This window comes from Pan troglodytes, chromosome 4 (genome assembly GCF_028858775.2).
Source record: "Pan troglodytes isolate AG18354 chromosome 4, NHGRI_mPanTro3-v2.0_pri, whole genome shotgun sequence".
Lineage (NCBI taxonomy): Eukaryota > Metazoa > Chordata > Mammalia > Primates > Hominidae > Pan > Pan troglodytes.
The window spans coordinates 45,098,533-45,112,993 of record NC_072402.2 but is presented as its reverse complement, the minus strand read 5'-3'; the positions used below and the strand labels follow the sequence as shown (position 1 = coordinate 45,112,993).

Here is a 14,461-nt window from a genome sequence, read left to right as displayed (position 1 = left end):
TTTTTCTAATTTCTTTTGCCCTTTAGTTTCCTCCCTCTTTGGCCCCACCCCTAAAATAAATCCACTGCATTCTAAAGGTTTTGTTTTTCTACCTCAAAGAAGAGGCATAGTACCTGGCAGTTTTGGCAGAGTATCTAGGAACTTGTTAATCATTGACTCATGGAGAAAGTCACATTTTCTCTCCATTAGAAGTAACATTAGCATAGCACACAAAGCCATATTACCTGAATAAATTTTTTTTTTTTTTTTTAAGACAGAATCTCATTCTGTTACCCAGGGTGGAGTGCAGTGGTGCGATCTCAGCTCACTGCATTCTCTGCCTCCTGGGTTCAAGCAATTCTTCTGCCTCAGCCTCCCGAGTAGCTGGGATTACAGATGCCTGCCACAGTGCACTAATTTTTGTTTTTTTTGTAGAGATGGGGTTTCACCATGTTGGCCAGGCCGATCTTGAACTCCTGGCCTCAAGTGATTCGCCCACCTCGGCCTCCCAAAGTGCTGAGATTACAGGTGTGAGCCACCGCCTCCGGCCATAAATCTTGAAAGAAGAAATAAATACTACCCCCACCTGCATCTACACACACATACCCCAAAGTTTAGAGTCTGCAAGAAATTGTGTGCTTAGAAATCTAAGACTCTGACAACAGTTACAGCAAAGCACATGTGGATCACCTAGAAAAGGGACTAAACCTGGAAGATAAAGCTCAGTATGATAGTTTATGTAAATTGGCAGCAAAAAGAAACGCTTCAGACATTTTAAATAGTTGATTGGAATGGCAAGGCTGATGCTTGGAAAGTCTTAGGCCCATTCTTTGGTGTTTTCATTTCTGTTCTTGCCCTTTTCTACAAGAAAATGAAACTTGTATTTCTTTTACTCAGAAGTAGTTCCCACTTTCAACTTTGGTATTTTATTCCTCAGTTAGGGTTATTTTCATGTTTGTGTCTGAAACATGCAATTGTGATGCAACTTTAAATAATTGTATTAGAAGAAAATAGTAAGAGTGTAATGGTAACCCTTCTATTCATTCTACATGGCTTCAGGATTAACAGCAATTTTAAAAAGAATCCTAAAAGAACTCTTTAATTTATTGCAATGTAAAGCTTTTTAATTTTTTAGTTTAGATATTTAGTTTATTTTGCAAGATTTTATCTTAATATGATAATTGATATATGGTAGTATAAGATCAATATTACAAAGAGCATGTGTGCATTCTTCCCCATGCAGCATTCCAGGGAACTAGAAGAGCCTGTAGAAAAGAATGATCACTGTTTTCCTGACAGCCTTTGTAGAGTAAGTCCCTGGCACAGGTCAAGTAAACACCTCTTATAGATCAGCCTGAATTTTTTAAAATGAAATCTGAGATCCGTTGTACTTAGAAGGTATAAAAATGGCTACTCCCCTTTAAATTGGAACCTACTACTTGTGTGTATTAGAGGACTCTGAACTGCTGTCAAATTGAATGCAGAAAACAAGGCATCTGCTCAGTGTTGAACATCTGAAGTCCTCGCGTGAGTGCACCTGCGTGCAGATGTCTCCTGGTGTTTATTATGGCTGTGCTCTGTGATTACAGTGCACTGGCAAAGGGCTGTAGTGTACTGAACAATGATGCCTGTTTTTATTAGGGTTCCTGAAGTGGTTCAGGAGCTTCCATTGACTTCGCCTGTGGATGACTTCAGGCAGCCTCGTTACAGCAGCAGTGGTAACTTTGAGACACCTTCAAAAAGAGCACCTGCAAAGGGAAGAGCAGGAAGGTCAAAGAGAACAGAGCAAGATCACTATGAGACAGACTACACAACTGGCGGCGAGTCCTGTGATGAGCTGGAGGAGGACTGGATCAGGTACCGACTCAGCTCTCCTTTTCCTGGCCCACGTGCTCCTTCTGATAATTAAAGGAGACCAACCAGGTGTTGGAGTTATTGCCTCCCAAATTGAGGTCACTGGTGTAATTTCATTCTTTGCCAACCAGGACTGGAGACAGTTTTTTGTGTGGTGTTGGCTGGTTTTTTCCTTAGCACCCTTTGTGACAAAGTTTGAAGTGGAGAGAATGTTTGGCAGTAACCATGTCTTTGAACTTTGGCAGTAACCACTTTGAACTTTCCACAGTGTGGCTGGTGAACTTCACCAGTGCTCTTTCTTATACCAATAGTCACGGAAGAAAGATGTCCTAGCACTTTGGGAGGCTAAGGCTAAGAGTTCAAGACCAGCCAGGCATAGTGGTGTGGGCCTGTAGTTCCAGCTACTCGGGAGGCTGAGGCTGAGGCAGGAGGATTGCTTAAGCCCAGGAGTTCAAGGCTGCAGTGAGCTATAATTGCATCATTGCACCCCAGGCTGGGTGATAGAGCTAGACCCTATCTCAAAAAACAACCAAAGGCCTTTCAAATAAATAAAATCCAGGTATAGAAGAACTTTGTTTTACTAATTATAAAATTCCCAAACCAGTGCTATGGTTTTCCTTTGGCATTACTTTTTTTTTTTTGAGACGGAGTCTTGCTCTGTCGCCCAGGCTGGAGTGCAATGGCACGATCTCGGCTCGGTGCAACCTCTGCCTTCCGGGTTCAAGCAATTCCTGCCTCAGCCTACCAAGTAGCTGGGATTACAGGCGCCCACCACCATGCCCGGCTAATTATTGTATTTTTAGTAGAGACGGATTTCACCATGTTGGCCAGGCTGATCTTGAAAATCCTGACCTCAGATGATCTCCCTGCCTCGGCCTCCCAAAGTGCTGGGATTACAGGAGTGAGCCACCGCGCCTGGCCGGCAATTATTTTTTAAATTAAGCTTAAAATGATAAGACCAGAGTTTCTTTTAAAGTTTAATCCAAAGAGTTCCGTAAACAATTGAGGTAACAATTTAGTGTTCAGCCACAGTTGTGGTTAAGTTTCTTTGTGTTTTGGTGGTTTTGTTACAATCCATCCACCATCACCAAATGTATTTGTGTATGATGTGTAGCCTTCCTATGCCCAAGTATTCTGAGGACTAAGACGCACATCAGAAACATTTGCAATGTGAATGGTAATCAAAACATTGCTTCTCAGAGAGTGAGGAAGGATAGGCGGGGCATGGGTAGCTTGAGATCCCCTATTCACTGATGATTCTGATACTTTATCTTCCCCTCTCCCCTCAAGAGTTTTTGGCCTGGCTTAGCCATCTATCTGTAAAATATTCACCTAACTTGTATCACGGAAGATTTAACTGAAAACTTTATATATTTTTTTGAGATAGAGTCTCACTCTGTTGCCCAGGCTGGAGTGCAGTGGCACGATCTTGGCTCACTGCAACCTCCACCTCCCAGGTTCAAGCAATCCTCCTGCCTCAGCCTCCCGAAGAGCTGGGATTACAGGCATGCGCCACCACACCCGGCTAATTTTTGTAGTTTTAATAGAGACAGGGTTTCACCATGTTGGCTGGGCTGGTCTCAAACTCCTGACCTCAGGTGATCCACCCACCTCAGCCTCCCAAAGTGCTGGGATTACAGGGGTGAGCTACCATGCCCAGCCTGAAAATTTTCAAAATCTGAAATTCTTGTTTCCCTTTTGATCAAATCATTTAAATTTCTCCCCTCTGTAAAATGAAGATGTTAGATTGTTAGATCTAAAATTTGAAATTCCACATCATTGTGAAACTCCAGTCCTGTGAAAGGATTCAGAGTATTTTCTCTATGGATTATGGGTTAATGGCATCGTCTTCCTATGTAAGGAGTAGCTGGTATATTGAAAAATAGATGTGATACAAAATTTCAGTTTTTCTTCTTTATACTTTAATGAATTGCCAGATTATTTTAACAGTGAGCACATGTTTTTATACATGTACATTTTTAATGTCTATTTTTATTGTGAAAGAAGTAGATAAGCTATTTCCACTTCGGAAAAACAAGAGCAAAAAATAAATAAACCAGTCTGAAAACTATGGGTGGTAGCAGGAAACAGCCACTTCCAGTCAGCTGTGCTGCCACTGTGGTGATCAAAGCGGACTTTGTGTTCCAGAATTTCAGTTTTAAGACTTTAAACAGGCCAGGCATGGTGGCTCACTCCTGTAATCCCAGCACTTTGGGAGGCTGAGGCAGGTGGATCACCTGAGGTCAGGAGTTTGAGACTAGCCTGGCCAACATGGTGAAACCCTGTCTCTACTAAAATACAAAAATTAGCCGGGCGTGGTGGCAGGCACCTGTAATCCCAGCTACTGTGGAGACTGAGGCACGAAAATCGCTTGAACCCGGGAGGTGGAGGTTGCAGTGAGCCGAGATTGTGCCACTGCACTCCATCCTGGGTGACAGAGCAGGCTTTGTCTCAAAAAAAAAAAAAAAAGAAAAGAAAAACTTTATAAACATAAGTAGTCCATTATTGATATTGTGTATGGAAAATAAGTGAGTTCCTATGACTTGTACCTTCAATTTTGTAAATGATTTTCAAAATTATTTCTGCAAATTACGTAGGCATAGTTTTTATTTTTTAAAAAATGAGCAGTAATATATAGTCACTCTTAATAGAACTTATTTGTATTCTCTCTTTCCCCATAAGAAACAAAAACGAAACAAGAAAATGTCATTCTCCATACCCAACCAGCTTTATTATCTTTGAGGAAGGAGCATTGAATTTTATGTCTGCTAAGGATACATATGTAGTCATTTTCTCTCTCACCTTTTAGGGAATATCCACCTATCACTTCAGATCAACAAAGACAACTGTACAAGAGGAATTTTGACACTGGCCTACAGGAATACAAGAGCTTACAATCAGAACTTGATGAGATCAATAAAGAACTCTCCCGTTTGGATAAAGAATTAGATGACTATAGAGAAGAAAGTGAAGAGTACATGGTAAATTCAACCTGATATTTATATATTAAACAATTTGAATCTAATCTGTGGAGGTAGAGCATCCTTTATATTAATGTTGATAAAAATGTGCTAGTAGTTATCAAACTGCAGTTTCGTTGAAGAATAGTTGAGATTGGGTTTTGGATGAAATTCTTTTCTAATAGAAGATTGTACTAATGTATAATAGTTAATAATTACAAAGCACTATTCTGTTTTTTGTTTTTTTTTTTTGAGGTGGAGTCTCATTCTGTTGCCCAGGCTGGAGTGCAGTGGCGTGATCTCAGCTCACTGCAAGCTCTGCCTCCTGGGTTCACGCCATTCTCCTGACTCAGCCTCCCAAGTAGCTGGGATTACAGGTGCCCGCCACCACGCCCGGCTAATTTTTTGTATTTTTTTTTTTTAGTAGAGACGGGGTTTCACCATGTTAGCCAGGATGGTCTCGATCTCCTGACCTCGTGATCTGCCCGTCTCAGCCTCCCAAAGTGCTGGGATTACAGGCGTGAGCCACCGCGCCCAGCCCCTACAAAGCACTATTCTATGTACATCTATCCTTTCCTATTTAAAATAAAATAGGCAGGCTGGGCATGGTGGCTCATGGCTATAATCCCCACACTTTGGGAGGCCAAGGCAAGTGGATCACCTGAGGTCAGGACTTAGAGAATAGCGTGCCTAACATGGTGAAACCCCGTCTCTACTAAAAATACAAAAAATAGCAGGGCATGGTGGCAGACACCTGTAATCCCAGCTACTCGGGGAGGCTGAGACAGGAGAATTGCTTGAACCCGGGATGGGGGAGGTTGCAGTGAGCCAAGATTGCGCCATTGCACTCCAGCCTGGGCGACAGAGTGAGACTCCATCTCAAAAATTAATAATAATAATAATAAAATAGGCTTATTATCTTTCCTATTTATAAAGCCATTCATTCTTTCTGTAGAAAAGAACTTAAGCGGCCGGGCACGGTGGCTAACGCCTGTAATCCCAGCACTTTGGGAGGCCGAGGTGGGCGGATCATGAGGTCAGGAGATCGAGACCATCCTGGCTAACACAGTGAAACCCCGTCTCTACTAAAAAAAAAAAAATACAAAAAATTAGCCAGGCATGGTGGCGGGTACTTGTAGTCCCAGCTACTCGGGAGGCTGAGGCAGGAGAATGGTGTGAACCCAGGAGGCGGAGCTTGCAGTGAGCCAAGATCGCGCCACTGCACTCCAGCCTGAGTGACAGAGTGAGACTCCATCTCAAAAAAAAAAAAAAAAAAAAAAAAAAGAACTTAAGTAACACAGAACTGTATACAGAAAAAGAAATCATCTTAAATCCTACCATCAGGAAATCCTTATCACCAAAATATTAGTTAAAACAATCTCTCCAAGCAGGAGTCACCAAGGCACATACACCTTTCTTTAAGGAAACATCATCTTCCATGTTTCACTTATTTTCTTCCTGTCTTTTAAATCAACAGTTTATGGGTTTTTTTTTTCCCTCCCTTGATCACCTGGCTGAGATAGAATTTGTCCATGTAAAGTTACTGGATTTTTTTTTCAATCCATCCTTTTCATACTGTATTTTGTATACATACTGAAATTAATGTAGTTACACCACCTTTTAGAGGGAGATTAATCTCTTGTTTATTTGTTCCTTTATTGATCAGTCAATCACTTACGTAAGTATGGACTTTACAGATACCTGTTTTATACTGTGAATTATAATCCAAGGCTGCTTTATTTTGTAGCTCTAATTGTTCTCGCTTTGACCGTTGGGAACTTTCAGTTGCTTCCCGTGTCCCTTTGACATACTCTTATTGTGGGGTTTTATCTTTAAAAAAAAAACAAACAAAAAAACTTCCTTGCACTGCTTATTTCTGGCTTTTCTTAACAGCAAGTTCTTTTTTATATCAATAATAAAGACCTACTTACTTTTAAGTTTTTTATGTGTAAAATTAGGTAAACAACTTTCAAATTTATGGTTGTATCATAATTTAAGAGTCATTTTCTACGGATAGACATTTAAGTATGTCTCCTCCTACTCCAGTAGTACCAGTATATACTGGTGAACCTCTCTGTTTTTGCACTCTTGTCTACTTATCTAATTTTTTTTTTTTTTTTTGAGACGGAGTCTTGCTCTGTCACCCAGGCTGGAGTGCAGTGGCGCTATCTTGGCTCACTGCAACCTTCGCCTCCTAGGTTCAAGTGATTCTCCCGCCTCAGCCTCCCGAGTAGCTGGGATTACAGGCATGTGGCACCACACCTGACTAATTTTTGTATTTTTAGTAGAGACGGGGTTTTGCCATGTTGGTCAGGCTAGCCTCGAACTCCTGACCTCAGGTGATCTGCCTGCCTCGGCCTCCCAAAGTGCTGGAATTACGTGTGTGAGCCACGGCGCCCAGCCTGCTTATCTAACTAAAACTAATTCCAGAATGTGAAATTGCTGAGAGTCAGAGGGTACATGCCTTTGCAAAGTTGCAAAATTGCCCTCCAGAGAGACTGCACCAACTGTGTCTCCCTCTTGATACAATACAGGACTCATTTGATGCACGTCTCATTAAATATTCTGCCATTTTTCAGTTGAGGTGATCTACTTTTTAGTTTTGACGTATTCACATCTTTATATAGTTAGATTTATGTATTTCTTTTATGGTTTCTATAGGGTGTTATAGATCTTTCTTAATTTAGTGAACATTTATTGATCACTTATTTTTCTTTGATGATGTGGAAATGCTGGGGCTAGAGACATAAAATCTTGTCCCCACCCTAAAAGAGCTTATATTTTAAGAAAAAAAAACTGACATCTAAACAATTTAGACAGTATGATTAATGCTGTATTTGCATCATGTGTAGAAAGCACTATAACTAACTGCTCATAGAAGAAATAGTCTTTGGAGGCTTCACAGTGAGGGAATCGTTAAGAGTTTTCCAGACAGAAGGGTGCGGGGAAGTGCATGATTACAGCCATAAGGAAAACATGATTGAAATCCTGAAGCATTTAACATGTCTCAGTTTTTAAAGGAGTTGCTGATGATGGGTACTGAGACTGGAAAGGTAGGAAACTGGATGAGGGGAGAAGTTAATGGGAAGCTCAGACCAGTTGTGTAGTGGGATATTACCTGATCAGCGAGCGCTCTGTGTTATAAAAGATCTTCCTGGTGTCAGTGTAGCATGGAGACTGGCATGAGGAGAGATGAGAAGTAGCAGAACAGATAGTTACCTGCCTATGTGAGTGAAATGTGAAAGATACAGTATCATAAATGTCTCTTCACTGAATTCCTTCAGACCTTCCTGCTGATCATGAGTTTTAAGAGCTTTACGACTTCATTCTTTTAATTGCTTATATTTTTGTCATAAGCTGTCATTTTTAGCTCCAAAGTATAACATCAGGAATGTTACTTTTAAAAGAGAAAATGCCCCAGTAAACATATTCCTTTGTGTCTGTCGTTAATAGGCTGCTGCTGATGAATACAATAGACTGAAGCAAGTGAAGGGAGTAAGTATCCGAGATTGTTCTTTTAGGAAGAACTTTCTTTCTCCTTCTTTTTATTTTAATTCCCATACCTACTCATCTGGAGGAAGAGCTTTTCTATTACATGTTTTTCATTTTTTATTTTATATATTTTTTAAAAGTTGAAGTATACATACAGAAAAGTGTATAAATCAAAGTGTATAACATGGTGAATTTTCACAATGTGACCACATACCTGCGTTTGCAGATCAAGAAATATATTTCCCAGTACCTCCCCACCCCCAGCACCCCCACCGTCACTTGTACTACTTTCCAGTGTTTACACTCTCTCCAGAGGGGTCCATCATGCTCACTTCTAACATCATAGAGTTTTGTCTATCTTGCACATTACATAAATGGAACCACACAGTATGTATTTTGTGTGTGATTTCTTTTGATCAGTATAGTGTTTGTAAGGGTCCATTTGTAGTTCATTACTATTATTTTTTTTAGACGGAGTCTTGCTCTGTTGCCCAGGATGGAGTGCAGTGGCGCAGTCTCGGCTCACTGCAACTTCCGCCTCCCAGGTTCAAGCAATTCTCCTGCCTCAGCCTAGCTGGGATTGCAAGCACGCACCACCATGCCTGGCTAATTTTTGTATTTTTAGTAAAGACATGGTTTCACCACATTGGCCAGGCTGGTCTTGAACTCCCAACCTCAGGTGATCCCCCTGCCTTGGCCTCACAAAGTGCTGGGATTACATGCATAAGCCACCATGCCCGGCCATGGCTCATTAATTTTTTTTTTTTTCCTGAGACAGTGTCTCGCTCTGTCGCCCAGGCTGGAGTGCAGTGGCACAATCTCGGCTCACTGCAACCTCTGCCCCCTGGGTTCAAGCAATTCTCCTGCCTCAGCCTCCCAAGCCGCTGGGATTACAGGCAAGCACCACCACACCTGGCTAATTTTCCTATTTTTAGTAGAGATGGGGTTTTACCATGTTGGCCAGGCAGGTCTCAAATTCCTGGCCTCAAGTGATCCACCTGCCTTGGCCTCCGAAAATGCTGGGATTACAGGCGTGAGCCACCACGCCTGGCCGGTTGATTAATTTTTATTGCTTTGTAGTGTTGTATATAAAATGCAACTTTATTCATCCATTCTATTGTCAATGAACGTTTGGGTTGTTCCCAATTTTTGGCATTTAAAAATATTGCAGCTTCATACATATTTGTAAATGTTTGAGCGTAGAAGTGATGGGCATTTGTCTATCCAGCCTTAGTAGATACTGTCAAATGGCCTTCCAAAGTACTTGTACCAGTTTACATTCCCACCAACCACTACAGACTCCTGTTGCCCTATATCCTTGCTAACACTTGGCATGACAGTCATTATTGACTTAAAACATTAAAAAAAATTATATTAAAATTTTTGTAAATTACTTATCCAGGTGCTGTGGTTACGTGCCTGTAGTCCTAGCTACTAGGGAGACTGAGGCAAAAGGATCCCTTGAACCCAGGAGTTCAAAGCTGCAGGGAGCTATAATTGTACCACTTCACTCCAGCCTGGGCAATAGGATGAGACCCTTTCTAAAATAAGAAAAAATAATTATAAATTACAGGCATCATGATTTGAAATAAGAGTTTAAAGGGTATACAGTAAAATTTCCCATCTCTCTTATCCCCTATTCAGCTTCCCTTTCCCCAGTCAAATGAGATCACCAGTCTCTTGTTTTACTTACAGTTTTAGATGACGTGTTAGCAAAAAGGCTGGTAAGTTTTCTTGGTCATTTTACAGATTTTTAGAAATGAGGGTATCCTTTGGAAAAACCCAGGTTAGAAGACAGAACTGAGCAAATAGGATCAGCTGCCTGTGTGGTTAGTTATACTGCCAGGCACCTTGCATATTTTACTTCAATTAACACTCCCAGCAATTCTCTTGACTAAATATTCCATTTTTGTGTTCAATTCTGCCTTCCCAGCAGACCTGTTTTCATTTTGTTGAATTTATGTGATTCATTTTCTCCCTTTTTAGTCTGCAGATTACAAAAGTAAGAAGAATCATTGCAAGCAGTTAAAGAGCAAATTGTCACACATCAAAAAGATGGTTGGAGACTATGATAGACAGAAAACATAGAAGGCTGATGCCAAGTTGTTTGAGAAATTAAGTATCTGACATCTCTGCAATCTTCTCAGAAGGCAAATGACTTTGGACCATAACCCAGGAAGCCAAACCTCTGTGAGCATCACAAAGTTTTGGTTGCTTTAATATCATCAGTATTGAAGCATTTTATAAATAGCTTTTGATAATCAACTGGGCTGAACACTCCAATTAACGATTTTATGCTTTAAACATTGGTTCTTGTATTAAGAATGAAATACCGTTTGAGGTTTTTAAGGCTTAAAGGAAGGTTCTGGTGTGAACTAAACTTTCACACCCCAGACGATGTCTTCATACCTACATGTATTTGTTTGCATAGGTGATCTCATTTAATCCTCTCAACCACCTTTCAGATAACTGTTATTTATAATCACTTTTTTCCACATAAGGAAACTGGGTTCCTGCAATGAAGTCTCTGAAGTGAAACTGCTTGTTTCCTCGCACACACTTTTGGTTAAGTCTGTTTTATGACTTCATTAATAATAAATTCCCTGGCCTTTCATATTTTAGCTACTATATATGTGATGATCTACCAGCCTCCCTATTTTTTTTCTGTTATATAAATGGTTAAAAGAGGTTTTTCTTAAATAATAAAGATCATGTAAAAGTAACAAATGTGTGAAATTTAAAGATTGTAAATATATATTTACTTTTTTAAGATCAAAGTTTAAACCCGGTGGTTAGAATTTTGTGTGTTTTTAAATACTTTTTATCTTTTTGCATGCCTTTTTTTAAAAACCAACTAGAACTTTTCATTATATCAGAATATCTGATTACATTTATAATTCAATTGTGACTTGAACTGTATCTTACAGGAATGTTCAATTTCTATACATATTTTATAAGGTATTAAACCTGGTGTTTTCTTTCCATAATAACCTGTTTGATGTTATTAGTGCTGTTAACATACAGCAATGGAAAACCACACTCAGGAGTTGTATCTGTTGTTGTTTATACTCCTTTGGGTGCTGTGCTGGTTAGTCGTTTCCCATTCCTTTGGCTGTAAGAATGCTGATATGTCTGGGAATAGAATGCTATACCACGAAATACCAAATAATTCCAAATGGTGCCCTTAAATTTTATCACTTTTTTAAAAATTCAGATTCTTATTAGTAAAATTAGTTGATAGCACTGTGCTGACCAAGTTGATTGTGATCATCCCAGCTTAGACTTTTCTAAAAACTTTTTTTTAGAATAATCTATAAACTGAACTTTAGTATGCATTTCAGATATTTAGGTATATAATTTTTTTTTTTTTTTTTTTGAGACAGAGTCTCACTCTCACCCAGGCTGGAATGCAGTGGCGCTATCTTGGCTCACTGCAACCTCCACCTCCCGGGTTCAAGCGATTCTCTTGCCTCAGCCTCTCGAGTAGCTGGGACTACAGGTGCCCATCACCATGCCCGGCTAATTTTTGTATTTTTAATAGAGACGGGGTTTTACCATATTGGCCAGGTTGGTCTTGAACTCCTGACCTTGTGGTCTGCCTGCCTCGGCCTCCCAAAGTGCTGGGATTACAGGCGTGAGCCACCATGCCTGGCCTAAGTGTGTGTGTGTGTATTTTTTTTTTTTTTTTTTTTTTGAGATGGAGTTTTGCTCTTGTTGAACAGGCTGGAGTGCAATGTCGCGATCTCAGCTCACCACAACCTCCGCCTCCCAGGTTCAAACAATTCTCCTGCCTCGGCCTCCCGAGTAGCTGGGATTACAGGCATGCGCCACCACGCCTGGCTAATTTTTTTTTGTATTTTTAGTAGAGATGGGGTTTCTCCATGTTGGTCAGGCTGGTCTCGAACTCCTGACCTCAGGTGATCCATCCACCTCGGCCTCCCAAAGTGCTGGGATTAGAGGCGTGAGCCACTGCGCCCGGCCTATAATTTTTGATAGATGATTTTGAATTATTTTCCGGAGATAAAATTTTAAATGTTTCCATTATATCACTGATTTATTTCTGCAAATTGAATAAATTCTTAATTTTCTGCATGCACATAATACAAAAGGTATTTTCATAGCTTTTGGATTTATACCAAATGAAAAGGACTCTCTTGATGAGCACCTTTAACTGATTTTTCTGTGTTAAATTTTTAACAATTTGTTCTTGGAAGTCAGTTCGTGAAGGCAAGTTTGTCAGTATTTTCACAAAACTATTCAGCTGAATCCAGAAAGTGAAACAGCAAGAATTTGCATTGTAAAATTGTGTTATAAAATTGGACTTTGAAATTTCAAAAATAAGAAAAATTTTCATGTGTATTTATACTAAATACCGTTTTAGGAAACTAGGATCAGGGTGTTTCTGTTGGCGTTGGCATTAAATAGCTGGATGTAAATTTGAAAAGCCACTCAAGCATTGTTTCCTAGTCTAGAAAGTCAGAGGTTTAGATTAGATTTCCGACATCCCTTCCATTTCTGACCTGTAGTTCTTGTCTGGAATTCTGCTTTGTTATAAACTATTGTTCTAAGGAGTTTGTTGTGATAGCACATAGTTCATTTTGTAAAGATTCCCTGTGTATAAAGTGATGCCCTACATATGTGATTTTGTATTAAAAGTATATAGGATCATTATTTTATTTTGAAAAATTTAAATACAGAAAAGTATAAAATATAAGTACCATCCGCCCAGAAATAACATGTGTTAATGTTTTGTCATATGTGCTTTATATTTTTTGAAATAAAGTGAAGTCAACTAGTATTTATAGTAAATAAGTTACATACACATAAGTACATATATGATATTTAATCCTCACAACGATCTTTTGACATGTGACCATTTCTTATTCTTCTTTTATAGACAAGGAACTAATGATATGATAGATTAACTGGCTGTTGTCACACTAGCAAGTGGCAAAACAAGGGATTAGGATCTTAGTCTCTTCAACTGTTAGATTCTATACTTCCATCCTGTGTTGACTTTGTTAATGGATTGGATAATGTGAGATCACTCTGATGTAAATAAAGTATCCTATATTAATTTCGAGTGCATTTTAAGTACTTGTAACATAAATGCTTCCTGTGAAATATCTGTAAAGACCTGAATGGGTACATGTGTGTAAAGAAGAATCAGGGCAGAAAAGTGCTTTTATCGTGGCTCCGGGGACCTTAGCTTCAGTTGGTGTTGTGAGAATTCCTCACACAAGGACATTCTCCTTGCTTCAGCATCAGGATGGAAGTGTTTCTCATCTGGACTTTTTCAAAGACTCAGCTGGAGGAATCAGAATTCATAATTTCCTGGCAGCTCATGATTCTGCTACACTACACCATGCCATCTCTTGTGTGAAAGGACAGATTTGATGGAGGACTATGTCATCCCTCATGCGTTTCTTATTGTCTACATTTATTCTAATGGGAAGAAGTGAGCAAAAACACCTCAATAATTTGGGTAGTTTTTAGAAAACCTTGTTAGTAAATTAGAATAGTGCCACTTTGGCATTATGAGAAAGAAGCATGGATACATAACTAGGGTTTTGTGTATGACTACAACGAAATGCAGAATGGTGTCTCCAAAAGGTTTCCAGTTGCTGCCACAAGACCTGCTTGGTATTGCCTACATGTGTTGTCCTATTTTTGCTTTGCCCTTCTGCAGTTACTTGCTGTGGGACCTTGGAGAAATTAACTTAGCCTCTCTGTACTTCAGTTTTTTGTATTTGTAAAATATATTTGTAATAATCTCATAGTTAAGAAGGTAGTTAATGTGTGACTCAGTCCTTGTCTAAAAGTAAATATGCCTAGCTACCCCCATCTTCCAAAGCCAGAAGGTGAAACTTTAACAAGTTTTCTAAAAGCAAATTGTGTTTTTTAAAAGTGCATGTGTCATCCAATCCCATATGATTGATTTGTGCTGGGTGCAGCCTTAGAATGTAAATTCTTTTGAATTCTAGGCAGAGAATGCAGGATTGGCATTCTAAATATTTGTACATGATAAACAAATGCTTCTTTAGGTTAGAGCAAATAGTTTACTTATCAAGATCACGATTGTTAGATACTGTTGTCAATTACAGAGGTTTTAGATGAGGCTTTCTGGAATGATTTAGTTTCCCTGTAAGGGAGCCTGTCTATTGGAATAGACAGGT

The 14,461-nt window shown here is 39.5% G+C and overlaps 1 protein-coding gene across 5 annotated transcripts in view; it reads left to right on the top strand.

The window, feature by feature from the left end:
- Window positions 1-14,062, top strand: part of OCLN (occludin) — a 60,187-nt gene extending 46,125 nt beyond the window's left edge. For 3 of the 5 annotated variants that reach the window (XM_001158455.6, XM_001158401.7, XM_054685064.2), the window contains 4 exons: window positions 1,621-1,836; window positions 4,643-4,814; window positions 8,247-8,288; window positions 10,272-14,062. In XM_001158455.6, the coding sequence (XP_001158455.1) occupies window positions 1,621-1,836; window positions 4,643-4,814; window positions 8,247-8,288; window positions 10,272-10,373 (532 nt within the window). In that variant the 3' untranslated portion in view covers window positions 10,374-14,062. The remainder of the gene's footprint in view (window positions 1-1,620; window positions 1,837-4,642; window positions 4,815-8,246; window positions 8,289-10,271) is intronic. The other 2 variants (XM_009449054.5, XM_009449055.5) reach the window with 2 other exon arrangements.
- Window positions 14,063-14,461: the final 399 nt, after the last annotated feature.